General features: G+C 39.2%; 1 protein-coding gene across 1 annotated transcript; it reads right to left on the bottom strand.

The window, feature by feature from the left end:
- Nucleotides 1-1,236: 1,236 nt before the first annotated feature.
- LOC306854038 (uncharacterized protein) lies at nucleotides 1,237-3,507 on the bottom strand. Its single transcript, XM_079391823.1, has 3 exons — nucleotides 2,907-3,507; nucleotides 2,373-2,655; nucleotides 1,237-2,138 (listed from the first exon to the last, which is right to left on the bottom strand). The coding sequence occupies exons 1-3, from the start codon at nucleotides 3,179-3,181 to the stop codon at nucleotides 1,425-1,427; spliced, it is 1,272 nt and encodes a 423-aa protein (XP_079247949.1). The 5' UTR covers nucleotides 3,182-3,507; the 3' UTR covers nucleotides 1,237-1,424.
- Between the last annotated feature and the right edge of the window lie 11,803 nt (nucleotides 3,508-15,310).

Here is a 15,310-nt window from a genome sequence, read left to right as displayed (position 1 = left end):
CAAATAAAATCTTTATTATTTATTTCCACTTAATCAGATTCTGACCTTGTCAACACATTTAGCTAATGCATAACACATGGTGAGGAATCCCGAATGAAAGCATGAGTGATAAGAGACAAGTTGTGTCCCAAATGACACACTCCGCTAGGCACTGTGTACTCTGCCGTCTAGTGTAATTATTATATAAAATTATTTTGTCATCCAACATCGGAGCCCATACCCCTCCATCATCCGGGCACGTGGAGTGCACTTTTTCTTTATGGATTATTCGATGTGCACACACTATATCACACCGACTAAAACGGCATAGACTTGTGCTAACCTTTTTTTTTTTTTTTTTTTTTTTTTGCCATTTAGGTGGGTTGTAGTTATTACAGGAATTTGTCCAATCAGTTACGCTGACCTAGGCTTTATATGAAAATAAAAACTTTATAGTAACAACGATTAGGCTAATTAATTAGGTAGCCTACTAAGCCAAGATAAAGTAGGCTGTGAGCTGAAACATGTGAGATAACCCTATTAGACTATATCTCCAAAATGCCACTCAAACTTTTACCAGCTAGTAAAGTTATAAGCTGTAAAATCATAATACTAAAGAGCCAGTAAAAATAAAATAAAATAAAAAGGACAAACCGGTTTTGCGAAGGTTATTGACACTGCCATCTTGTGGCTGCTTTCGTGTAGTTTGACCTGTATTTACAGTTTTTCTCGATTGGTTTGGCTCATTTCTTGAAACCGAGATGACATTCTCAAAACCATAAGGTCATTTGGCCAAACAGTCTTACAGTTCTGCTCAACATTATAGCTCACTAGCAAAATCAAATATCTTTCCCCAAACTCTTCTTCCATGCTTCAAAAGCAGATTCCTTTCCCATATAAAAGGTCAGTACAGTCAAAATAGCACAGATCCTTCTCAATTGCCTTGGCACATGTGCATTCATTTAGTGCTTTTGTCAAAATAACCTGGATGGTTTAGCACAACACCATGGATCCCCTGCAAAAGCTCATCTCTCTCCCAAAACAGTTTATCCATGTGTCAAAACTAAATATCATTCTCATATAAATAGTCAATGCCCCCAAAATGCATTATACCTTTGGCATTGTTTAAGCACTGCAAGTCAAAATGCTTAGACGGTTTGTCACTGAGGCACAGGTCTAGCAACAGAATACCACTATGAATAAAACTAAAAGATTTTACAGTAAAATCAGCCTCCAATAAACCACTCATACTCAAGGAAACTGTAAACATTTTTATTCGTACAAAGAAATGTTAACATTAGAGAACATACTGTGAAAAGAAAACATATACAGGATTCTGTAAATGTGAACAGTTATAAACACAAACAAAAAACAAAAAAAACACAAAAAAACTCTAGCCTTCCATACTGTAAATAAAGTTTCAGAACTATAGTACAGTAATATTTTCAGTGGTCGCCATTGTCACCCTCTCTTTCCTGGCCACCATCCTCATCCTCCTGGCCATCGACGCGCTGCTCTCTGTTAGGCCATAAATTCTCATCCACATCGCAACGGATATTTTCTCTTGCGATGCAGCGAGGGAAGAAACGGCGTGAATGTCTCAACCATCCCCTACATTGATCCCCTGTGATGTCCTCACATGCAGCATCCATTGCATGCAGCAGGGCCCTCTGGTCTTGAGCCTGATGCTCATACACCCTCCACCTCCAAGCTGAAAAAAACTCCTCAATTGGATTTAGGAAAGGAGAGTAAGGTGGAAGAAACTCCATTAGCATCCGGGGATGGGTGGTGAACCAGGTTCTGATGCGTGGGCCACGGTGGAAGTTCACATTATCCCACACAATGACATAATGTGGTAGCTGAGGTCCTTCTTCACCTCTCTCATTTTCCGGGATCAGATCAGTATAAAGGTGGTCCAAAAAATTTAGGAGCTTTTGTGTATTGTAGGGCCCTAAACTGGGAATGTGTGTGGCCACACCTCTTTCTGATATAGCGGCACACATTGTTATATTTGCTCCTCGCTGGCCTGGGACATCCACAGTGGCTCGGTGGCCAATGATGTTACGGCCACGCCTTCGACCTTTGGCCAGGTTGAAGCCAGCTTCATCAACGAACACTAGGATGTGAGGGGTTTCGTTGCCTTCTAATGCCATTATTCTCTACAATAGAATAAAAATAAATCTAATCAGTCAAGTAGAGACAGATACTGCAGGGAGGATCTAAAGTACTGTAAAAAGAGGGAGTGAAAAACTGAAGACAATTTCTAGGCAAAATGCTCTAGTCACACAAAGCTGGATTCTGAAGGTAAAAAGGATAAAGCAAAACAAAAAAAAGTGGTAACCATGTCTTACTGTAATAGTGTTACAATGATAGACAACCAGTAGTTGACTTACATGCACATACTGGTACCGCAGCTCTTTCACTCTGTCAGAGTTTCTCTCAAATGGTACCCTGTAAATCTGTTTCATGGTCATCTGATGTTTCTTCAATACCCGGTCTATTGTGGAGATGCTGATAGAGTTTATATTTTGGAACATTACATTGTCTAGAAGGATTGCATTACGAATCTGTCTCAGTGTGATGGCATTATTTGCAATGACCATGTTGCATATTTCTCGTTCTTGTTGTTCATTTAGAAGTTTTCTTCTGCCACCCACTTGAGGCTGTCGTCCAATCCTAGACATACAAGTCAAAGGTCAACACTGTAAATTTGTTACAAAATGAGTTACCAATGTAATTGTACTGCTGTTTTATGGTACTAAAAGTGTGATGCACTGCACAGTGACTGGAATACTATTCACAGTATTTTCTCCATTTTTTTTTCTTTGTCATTTTTATAGTATCATATAACATCACATGAAGATATTACAGTACTCTAGGCCTACACACACACCAACACTGAATAGTTCAATAGAATAGTTCTGTACCTGTTTTCCCTGCGAAAGGTTTGGATGATGGAGGAGACTGTAGACCGAGGCACATTAGGCTGCACTCGGCGACCTGCCTCTGCCATTGTGAGGCGATGGTTTATAACGTGGTCAATAAGGGTGGCCCGGATTTCATCTGGGACATCATGGTGCCTCCGTGCTCCTCGGCCTCTTCCCCCTATTCCTCCACGCATTCTCACTCCTCCTCTTCCTCTTCTTCTTCCTCCTCTTCCTCGAGCAGGAAGTTGCTGTTGTACTTGGCGAGGTGCTTCCATGTTCACACTGCAAATGAAACTGGCCCCGGGCCAAGCTCTGTCTATATACTTTTGGCAGCAGTCATAATCATAGACAACACCTGTCAGGTAACTAAACAAACTGTTTGATTAGTCATCTGAGATGTGGGAAACTGCTCCTTCGTTAGTTCTAATTTGACCTGATTGATTGTCAAGTACTGTCATAAATTTATCAAATGTTCCAAGAAATTCTTTCATGGTATTATATCTTTGACTAATTTTGACAGTTGAACAGACAATTGTGCATATGATGACTTACACAATGAAACCATGCTGATATGTTTTGGAGAGAGTAACCATTTCACTGAAAAATCAACTAATCAGTTTAGATCAGCAAGATCTATTTATTTGGAAAATGTGCTAAATGTGGGCTCATTGTGCTAACTGTAGCTACTTGTACATAATCATTTGAAAAAAAGCACAGAGTCACTTGAGACATGTACTAAAGCATTTGCAATTTGATAAAACCAATGAAAAATGACATTCTGTTGTGAACAATTGCAAGGTGGTTTGGAGATTTGTCCATGTTATTTTGAGAATGTCATCTCGGTTTCAAGAAATGAGCCAAACCAATCGAGAAAAACTGTAAAGGACTTCCACCGCCTCCTGACAGCCAGCAATTGCATTACTGTTAATTGAATACGTATAAGAATAAGAATAAGAATTTTCAATATGGAAGTAGTGCTTTAATCTCTTGAATTGGGACTAAAAACATCACCCTGAACTGTTCATCTCAAATTTGTCCTTCCAAAAATACTTACATAATTATGAGAAAACAATTAATCTGTTCATGAGCTGTTTAACTCATGGGGAAAATGAAACCAAACTTGTTAGATGAAGGTAACATTCTGAGACAATTAGTATAAAAACAGAGGCTTTGACAAAACAGCCAAAGCCATTTTTCACTTTCCATTGCTTGTTGATTGCAGGAAAGAAGATATTTAATACCTAGTGAAAGCTATCCAGCATTCCCGTTAATCACAGTTGCTTGGCTCTAATTATTAAGTTCTTAAATGCATGTTTCATTTTGCCACATTGTCATGGACTTCACTATCAAGTTAAAATGCTCAGTGTATTATTATTATTAACCTTTAATATTAATCTTAAATTGCAAACGTGTTGTTGCAAGTCAACAGAGGTATGTATTTTAATATAAGTCAGCCAATAGCTCGACTTCACAAATATTTTTCTATAATTTTTATTGAAACATGCATGTGTACCTCACTGAAGTATATATATATATATATATATATATATGCAGGTGACAATCACTGTCAATCATTTAGCCTGCAAAAATGAATTTTTATCAAAAAATAAATAAAATTACTGTACTACAATGCAAAAATACTATGGCAAAACAAACGGTCATGTTACTGAGTATAACAAGTTAGAAAAGTAAATAAATCAATAATTCGTGAAATATTATTAATAATATTACTATACATCATTTTAAAAAGGTATTATAAAATATTGTAAAACTGTCTCTTCAGTTTTAAATAGACAGCAATATATTTAACCATGTCTGGCAACTTGACCAATAAAAAGTAAATAGATCTATAAGCATTTCACAGATGTCTTTGTACATTACTTATATACTGTACAATTAAATTGTTGCCATAGTTCTACAAATGAGTTGTTTGGTAAATGAATGAGTAAATAAGCAAACAAACTAATAGTGGTTACGAGGGCGCCCCCTGCTTCCCACCCACCCACTTGCAGGTGATGCCCTACCTTCAGCTCAGGAGGTCCTAATGCTGAACCTAATGTTCTAATCTAAACTGAAGTATGTGGTCATCCTGTAACCCCAGGGTGTGCCGTACCGCTTTAATTCAAACACACCTAATATGTACACGTATTTGCATCGCTTGGACTGTCCCACCTTCTCTCACACACAATAGGTGCGTTCGACTTCATGCAGCACTTAGCAGACCGATCGGCGACTGACTTGAAGCAGTGCATGCCGGTTAGAAATTTAGTCCGACTTGAAACGGCGCCGACCACACGTCACTGTCACGTGTGGCATCAAAGTACCGCGATAGCGTTTCGAGAGCAGCCGGCTGACTCAGCCGGCGCAATTTCTCCAGAGCGACTGCGGGAGCGCTGATGACGACACAGCTGTTTCACGATTGGCCAAATTCACCACATGACAACAAGGACGTGTATTTCGGGTTTATTCTGACAACTTCAGTCCCACTAATGCTCATATACGGACTTTCAAAAAAATTTAAATAAATTAACTTTTCATGTCATCTTCATCTCGTTAATCATGTTTATTAAAAGATTACAATTATTTTTACTGCAATCACTTTTTTGTTAATTCGTTTATATAGGTTTTGTGCATAGGTTTATTTTGGACCTTTTTCATACAGACCCTTTACAGTATTAAGCTGCATAACCTATTTAGATAATAATTTTGTTATGGAATAAATCAAATGTCAATCTTACAGACTTTTAATATAATGTGGTCATCATGGATTCTGATTGATACTAATTGTCTAGTTGCTGGGTTCATCCATCTTCACTTGCATGTGATTACTACCAACAACTCTGGCTGGATGTCAACTTAATACAACATTCAGATCACTTTCATAAGCTGGTATAAATCATAATAGAAAGGCAAATAAATTGGGCTTATCCGTAGGCCTGTTCATGGTGTTCACGTATGAATGTCTTACTAAAATGTGCTTACCTTACTGGAGAAATAGTAAAATAAGTAAACAAATATGTAACATCCTAATTCTTTTATCTGTAATGAAAACCACATTTAGTACATACAATTATTATCTTCATAGATTGTTTTTATTAAGTTGCAGTAGCAAAAACACACGTAATGAATCATACTGCACAAGTCAAATTTTCAATATGTTCTGTTTATTTACTTAAAACTTGTTTCTGTCGTGATGACACCCTTTCAAAATATTACATACATCTTAAAGGTTTATTAAAACAATATTTATTACATTGAACCTTTACTCACTTTCGTTGCTCATTGTGCTCAATTTCATACAACAATAACGGCATTTCTATAGCTTCCAGTTCGTCTGCAATAAAGCAAGCAAACGCCACGTGATCTGCCATGACTGAGGTAGATGCAGCAAACTACGAGAGCCCCGAAGTGTCCGACTTGACGACTCCGTTTTCAACTCCGCCCCTGACTGCAAGCGGCTACTCTCGTTTACCACCGTCTGTAGCCGTGCTTCAAGTCGAACGCACCTAATGATTGGTCCATTATGTACAATGCCTGCATGTTATTGCTCAAACTACTTTTCGATCATTACCTTCAGCAAGTATGAAAACAGGAAAACAGAGCCAAAACAAATCATGGCAAGTACGTATCTGGGAAAAATGGCACGTATATATAGTCACCCTAATGTAAGGTGTGTTTGTTCGTTCAACTTGAAGCGTCGCTGCGCACCGATCATAGTATGACACCAAAGTACCGCGAGAGCGATTTGAATGCACGAGGTCTGCTCTGTACGCTGTTCTGTGTCAGCCGCACCACACGGATATGTTGTTTTCATTCAAATCAAAGCACAAATAAATGTAGAAAACATATCCATGCGATGCGGCTGACACAGAAAATTATTTTAGAATTATTATACATTTTTAAAGATCTCTCAAATTTAGAAACAACATATTTGTACTTTTAATAATTAATTGGTCCCACTACAGGATTACTTGAGTGAACTGTAAAACTAAAAGATTATTATAATTGTGAAAACCATGTTAAACATAGTTAAAGCGCCTAAAAATGCACTTTCCAATTTACATTTTTACCTAAAATGTTGTTGCTGAAGAAGCTTCATGAACATTTGTCAAGTTATTTTTCAACTACAAACAGGTGGGCAGTGCACTGAGGCCTAAGGTTTCAGTGACCTCACTTAGTAAGTGATACTGAAAAATAGCCACTCGCTGCTCCTACCACAGGGGCCCCATTAATCTGGAAATCCTATGAGCCTTGATCTCAGCCCTCTGACCCCAACTCTGTCATTCGTTTTTATTAGTCTGGAGTCAAATGTTAATCACATCTGAGCATTGACGAATCTTTTAGTGCTGCCAGACCTGTGCAGGAACCGTGCACCAGCAAACAAGCCATTTTGGATGCTCTCCTGACTGTCTTAAATCAAAACGAAAGGGACTCCCAAGCAAGTACATTCCCCAAAAAAGACCCCTGCCTCTGAATTTCTTTTCGAAGCTCACTTCATCATCTCTTGTCATACTGAGAAGAGACAGGAATGTAAGAGGGGAAGAGGTCAAAGGGGAAAAGGCATAGTGAAGATATTACTGAAAACATGAAGCTCATAAAAACAACACAATTATAATTTCATTAGTGCAAGGATGGTGCTGTGTGTTTACTTTATGATTTACAAATAAATCCATGAAAAATACTAACCTTAAAATCAAGTTATTGTTGTGTCTTCCTTTGACTTTGCTCTCTGGTGACTAGTGATTTTCTCAAAGTACAGCTGTTATTAATGGGAAGTTGTGGGGAAGTTGTGGCCTAATGGTTAGAGAGTCGGACTCGTAATCGAAAGGTTGCGAGTTCGAGTCCCCGGCCGGCAGGAATTGTAGGTGGGGGGAGGGAATGTCCAGCGCTCGCTCCACCCTCAATACCACGACTGAGGTGCCCTTGAGCAAGGCACCGAACCCCCAACTGCTCCCCGGGCGCTGCAGCATGGCTGCCCACTGCTCCGGGTGTGTGTTCACGGTGTGTGTGTGTGTGTGTGTGTGTGCATTTGTTCACTACTCACTGCTGTGTGTGTGCACTTGGATGGGTTAAACGCAGAGCACCAATTTCGAGTATGGGTCACCATACTTGACAATACGTCACGACTTTACTTTACTTTACTTTATTAAGCTAATAAAGCTGTTTCCTCAAAGTTCACGACCTTTAGTACCCGTGACCTTTCCATTTGAACTTACATGTAGGATATTTCTACTTGATATTGCCGACTTCTGACCACAAAGGTGTTCCTGACTTTAAGAAGATGATGTAACTATGATTAATACAGAGGGTGTTTTTTTTTTTTTTTACATACCTGTTTTCACTGTCATGTAGAAACCTTTTTCTTATTGATGGATTTTATTTGATTAACAATAGACATTTAGTATTTACTATGTACAATACCGACCCTTGTGAAAAATAAGTACACTTTAGCACATTTTTAAACCTATTAGAGAAATAATATACTACACAAAAAAGTAAAAATTGATATCAAATGCAATAACTTCAGAGTACTTTTCTAACTCACCTAAATAGGAGTTAAGTACATCTTTCATGTAATTTAATAATTACAAAATATACTTTAAAGTAAAACTTTTCAGTTGGCATTAATACAAAGTGCAATTTTTTAAAGTGTAATTAAGAGTGTTGTGAAAGTGTCCTTTATTTCATCAATATATCTGCAAGTACAGTTGAAGTACACAAGTGGACCTTCAATACAGTTAAGCACAAGTGGGGGTAATGCAAAATATTACAAAATTTGAAAGTCTTCAATCCTTGTATTTACACCATAAATCACCACTTCCCTTTATGATGTGGCTTTTTGAAATGCAAATGTTATTATCTGATACCCTTTTCATTCTGTTAGCATCGATTAAGAACAAAGCTAACCTGGGCTAACAGGCACAGTTGATGTTAGAGGTAAGTCCAGGTTGTGACCTGTAGCTGGACCCTCCCACCGTCTGCAGGGGAAGTTCATACACAACCTGTGTGATCAGACTTCTTCACAAAGAGTGTCATTTTACCATCTATTGGGAAGGAGTCGTGTTTGAAGCTGCGACTCTTACAGCCAATTAAGAACTTCATTAACAGTGTGTTGCTTCATAGACTGACTTCTAAAGCATCTAATGTTAGAGGCAAAAAGCACTGTTATTACTAACCTGTCTGTGCATGGCACATGCCTTTAAACCAGAGTACTAGGATTAAAATGCTCTTCCAGACTGGAGAAGTGCAGAGACCAATCTTTAAAGGGTGCTGGAGTCATGACTATCCCCCTCACACCTTGGCTAATGAAAATGCTATGAAATTAGAAGCGTTAAGAATTTGCAAGTCTAAACTGGAAAGGTTATTTCTAGACAGATTGGGTGACAGAAAATGATGGCTATCTCCACAGCTTTGAGACGCTAAATGCAGGGCAGGACGATGGACCTGATAAGCCAGAGGCGATAAGCTAGCGTCCCTCTAGATGTATATTTATCAGCCTTTTCTTCTTGTAATGAACATGCAATATTTCAGGAGATGAATATGCAATATTCGGCAACAAAAACGAGACGCTGCATCGAAAGCGCTAGGGGAACGCCTCCAGCGTGACCGCGCTCTGAACCAGAGTGTAATCTGTCCAATGGATGGGCGAGACGTCATAGGCGGGTGACGTCACCGACCGAGAAGCATAAAAGCACGTGCGGAGGAGCCGGCGTTTGCTTCTAGGAATGAAGCAACCACTCGCAGGGATACAGGAAGTATGGCCTCGAGACGCAGCATCTCATTCCCTTCACACGTATGTATATGTAACCCGAGACGTTCCATTCCAGGAACTCGAGCTGCATCAAAAGCGCTAGGGGAACGAGATGCCCACGCCACCAGACTTCCAAGTACCTGCCCTGTGTGTATCACTAGGAGCACAGCGAGGGCAAAAGAACAGAAGGCCCCCGGAGTGGCCCTAAGATCAAGGTCATAGAACCGAACAAAGGTGAGGGGCGTGGACCAACCCGCAGCATTGCAGATATCCTGCATCGAAACCCCTGCTAGAAAGGCCTTGGAGGCTGCCATACTCCTGGTGGAATGGGCTTTAACCCCCAAGGCGAGGGAAGACCCAAGGATTCATAAGCAGAGAAATAGTATCCACAATACACCGAAGCAGCAGCGGGAATTCGAGAAGCACAATCAGCCCAATCATTTTTTTAGAGCTGACTGCTCACCGTTCTCATTCATAATATGTTTGTGCAAACACAGTTTCATTGACGCGTCCACCTCAGGTCTTAGGAAAGGGAAGAAGATAGGGGCTCGCCCGTCTTCATTCCACGCTAGTGAAAGCTCACTCCTCAAAGAGAGCCTTCCGAGAGCAAGAATAAGCAATGAAAAAAGCTCACAAAACGGGCAGTCAGCTCCCTCGAGAGCTGAATCTGCGTGCTCTGCTCTCAAGCAGACCACACACAGACTGCGTGCATCCCCAGCAGTGATATAACCTGTGCAGGGAGGAACATACAGCCTGTAATGCGATCTGCTATCGCCCAAGTGCTTGCACATATTGCTGGAGCCTAATTCAAGTGATTGTGCTGGGACAAACAACACTAAATAAGACTCACAACACAAATCGACAGACACACAGACAGAGTAGCGGTTGCTGAATGACAAAAAGCAAACGCCTACCGCACGTGCTTTTATGCTTCTCGGTCGGTGACGTCACCTGCATATAACGTCTCGCCCATCCATTGGACAGATTACACTCTGGTACAGAGCGCGGTCACGCTGGAGGAATTCCCCTAGCGCTTTCGACGCAGCTCGAGTTCCTGGAAGGGAACTTGTGGACCTATGGAATGGAAATTCAAAATATGAGAATGAAAATTATATCCAAGAACTGCAGCAGATTATAGGAAGAGCTATAGTACTCATGCTACGCATCGCAACTAATGCTAATCGGTTTTAATCTACATATTTGATAATTAGCTCTTTGATTAATTAATAATCAAATATAAAATGTCCAAATGTTGTTATCCAAATTAAAGGTTGTGAAAATATAGCACATGTATCTGTTTAAACATATATTATGTGCAAAGAAAGGGTTGCATGTACACTAAGGGAAGAAGTGAAGAAGTGACATACTGCCAAGTATGGTGACCCATACTCGGAATTCGTGCTCTGCATTTAACCCATCCAACATGCACACACACAGCAGTGAACACACACACACCGTGAACATACACCCGGAGCAGTGGGCAGCCATTTATGCTGCGGCACCCGGGGAGCAGTTGAGGGTTCGGTGCCTTGCTCAAGGGCACCTCAGTCGTGGTATTGAGGGTGGAGAGAGCGCTGGACATTCACTCCCCCCACCTACAATCCCTGCCGGCCCGAGACTCGAACCCGCAACCTTTGGATTACAAGTCCGACCCTCTAACCACGACTTCCCACTACAATAAAGAAAAACAAAAGCACAGACTTATATTTAATATAGCAAAATGTACATTTTAGTCAGAATTATTGCACCTCCCTTCTTTTGCACTCGTTTAGTGCAATCTGTAAAGACTCGATTGCTGTCATTTTGCAAAATGGAAATACTACTGTGGCTCTACATTTACATTTAAGGATATAACCTTAAAATGTAAGTTATGCACTGATGACTCAATCTCACAGGAAAATGTAACTGTTTTATGAGGTGGCAATTTTGTATGAATTGGAATGGTGTGAATCAAACAAAATCACGATTTTTATAAAAAAATAAAGATCGGCCCCTAAAAATAACCGTCAAAGGGGTGTAAGCAGTTCATACAAAAATGTACGAATAAGATCATATGAATTCATACTAATTAGCCAGCAATTCACCAAAACTTACAAAAGTTACAAATTGCCATGATAGTGTCTTGAAAAATCTGATCTTTAATGCATTACATGAAACACACCTGTGAGAGCACCTGATAGGCCAAGATGCATTCAATTATATAGTAATTAATTAGTTTGAAGCTCATAATATAAACAACGCTATCTCGAGTATTTTATGAGGTGGCTAATTCGGAAGAATTCGTACGACCTCACTCATACGATTTGTCAAAACCGCAGTGACGGGTAGGTTTAGGGGCGGGGTTAGGTGTAGGTCATTCGTACAAATTCATATGAACTGGCAACTTGTAAAATACGTACGATTTAGCAAAAATCGTATGAATTTGTACGAGTGAGGTCACATGAATTAGCCACCTCGTAAGATATGTACGAATTGCTGTGAGATCGGGCTGAATATAAAGCATTCACAACTTATGGCGCACTTTTTTTTACAACAGTTCATTCTGTGTTCCTCGCTATTTTCCACATGTGTTTTGTCCTTAGATATGTATTGTTTTCCATGTACAGCATGCAGCAAATGAGAGCGATTATCATATTCATTTGATTTGTTTATGTAGCCATTGAGGTATATTATTGTTTTATTAGAGCTTGGAATTAAAAATTAACATCCACTTTAAATGTATAGAAAAGTGCAGCTGGGACATTCTTCAAAATATCTTGTTTTGTGTTCATTGAAAGAAGAAAATCCTACAGGTTTGAGGGTAAGTAACACTGTTTTTTGGGGGGAGGTAATCTATCTTTAAGGGTCAGATCAGGAAGAAAAAGTTCCTTATGGTTACAACTCATAGCACAAAATGTTTACCAAAATACTATTTCATGCCTGCAGTCAAATTAATCACTGAACTTGAATTCTCAGACAAACAGAGATATTATCTTTACGTCTATATTTATCTATTTCAGACGTTTAACACTGTTGTCACTTAGGCCTCATGAGAAGCAATTTAAAGCAGTCTGGGGCTGCCAAAGTCAGTGTGTAGGTGACAGGTACTATCCTCAGGCAAGGCCCACCCATGCAGCTTAACATCTTCTTAAATTAGCAGCGTCTAGTGCACACTTTAACACACACCTGAAGAGGAATGACCGATGTACAGCAGTGTGTGTGTGGTTTGTAAGTGTAAAACAGTGACATAGAGCAGCTGCTCAGGGGAAAACATTACCGTTTTGTTGACACAGAGGAGAGCAAATGAAAACCAAAGTGAAGCCCTCTTTGTTTGGTTGTTTAATGACGACATTAACTGAGGTTATTCATTAAACTACATAAGACAGTTTGAGACCAGATTGACCACATTACCAATGATGGGTGCCAGACATCTGCTCTGCTTTTGGCTTGACAGATTAAAGAGGTGTTCACATCATGAACGAAAGATGGATGAAGTGATTCAGTAGGTTTTCCAGTGTATGTGGATCTTTCTTAGATCTGTATTTTAAAGGTATTCTTCTATTGTAAACAAAAGATGGATTTCTGAAGCATATCCTGGCCACACTTTTCAGTGAAGATGGATACATACTGCCTTTGAAGACATTTAGACAGCTCTTTTCAATAAAATGAAAACCTACATTCACCAGTGACTGTAAAGCTCCAAAAAGGATTTTTACAAATATTTGTGCTATTCTTAATTCTTATTAAATCTTTTCTGCATACATGTTAACAAATTAGAGCAGGCCAGTTTCGCCAGGTCTTCAAACAAAACTAGCCCTATGGCCAAACAAAACGTGTGACACTGTCAAAACTCAAAATATGCCACTCCCATGTTTAAAAAAACAAACATATTTTACAGTCATTGTTAATCGTAATACATAATTTCAACTTCAAAGTCACTATATAGATGTAATGATAAGTAGAGTCTGTTTTATATCCTCCTAAAGAAGTTTTATCATTGATAGAACATTAAATGTGTAAATATTGGAATATAGGCCTACACATTTAGATCAGATACAGTTTATGTATTTTGTCAAACCTTTAACCCAAAGAAAAAAATCAACCCAACAGTTTGAAAGTAGCCCAATTTTGAGAAGACTTGGCAACCCTGAACTGCAGAGTGTTGTGAATTGTTGAAAAGTTAACAATTAATTAAACCATAGAAATGTCCAAACCATGTGTGACAATGTATACATTTAATGTCATCAAAGGAAAATGTGCATTTTAGAGACATCTGTTTGTTTCTCTCTTCTAATATTCTGTTTGCAGTTAAAAAGGTCATTGTTGACTCCAGGTGATGTTTGGACTGAATCCTTCCAGAAATATTACTTACCACAATAACCCAGCTCTGCTGTACCTACTCAAATGGTCTTTTTAAAAACATCAAGATGAAAGCTCTCCTGGTGGAAGGCTCTTGAATGCTAGTAATAATCTGGCTTTATTCGTACTACAATTTTGTCATGTAGAATGCAGGCTACAGCTTTAATTGAGTTGCTTTCATGGATGACCTTGTTTCCCTCAGCCTCTGGTTGAACTCCATTTAGATGAGACTTCAGTCTGTAATTTAAGGAAGCCTCTTATCATTTCTCTCTCTTTCCAGCCTGAGGGGACATACGGTTCACCGACAGTCACACACTTCTGGGTATGATATGTCAGCAGGGGTAAATGCTAGAACACGCAAACTGAGTCTAATATCATGTTTGCAATGGAAATCGATGCTAGATGTCTTTAAACAGATGTCTATATTTGATGGTCCTAGATGAAGAGAGGTTTTATGTATCTGTATGTGTCCCTCAGCCTCCCTTTCACCATGTTTTGACTGGGGATGGTTGAGTGCTTTGTGTGAGGGACCTCACAGGTTTCTCTTCTCGGTCCAGATCAAAGAGAACAATAGGCTTGGCCTCTGGTAAAGTTAAAGGGGTAGTTCACCCAAAGATTACCCCATGATTTACTCACCCTCAAGCCATCCTAGGTGTACACTGCTATCCAAAAGTTTGGAGACACTCCAACCTTCCTAAACCTTCCAACAAGACAATGACCCCAAGCACACTTCAAAGCTGTGCAAATCCTATTTGGAGAGGAAACAGTCAGCTGGCATCATGTCTGTCATGGAATGGCCTCCCCAATCACCCGACCGGTTGGGGTTGGTAATAAGCAAAGCAATGCATTTGTGTAAGAAAAATATTAATATATATAAAACTTTATAAACCGGAATTTCTATCTGTTTTTGTAAGTCATATATACCTAAGATGGCTTGAGGGTGAGTAAATCATTTTCATTTTATTTTCAGTTTTGGGTGAACTATCCCTTTAAAAGTCTTCAGTTTGAAAAAAAAAATCTTCCACCACAAAAACTTTAAGAAGATTGACTATAGAAAAGAAAAGCACATGCAGAAAAAGGTTGTAACATGGCTTCATGAATTCATTTCAGTTTACCAAACAAGCATAACATAATTTACCTGACTTGCAGTAGAATCCTGGAAGAGTTTGAATAATTAATGCAATCAGCCATAATCATCTGAATTGGAATTGTACTGTGATTCTGATGCACTGATTCAACACTGATTATTTTGGAACAATATTATTCTGCTCTAGTGATTGTTGTTGGTGAGACATGACTATGAGGGAACTCACCG

This window comes from Barbus barbus (assembly GCF_936440315.1).
Source record: "Barbus barbus genome assembly, chromosome: 3".
Taxonomy (NCBI): Eukaryota; Metazoa; Chordata; class Actinopteri; order Cypriniformes; family Cyprinidae; genus Barbus; species Barbus barbus.
This window is presented reverse-complemented; position numbering and strand designations above follow the sequence as displayed.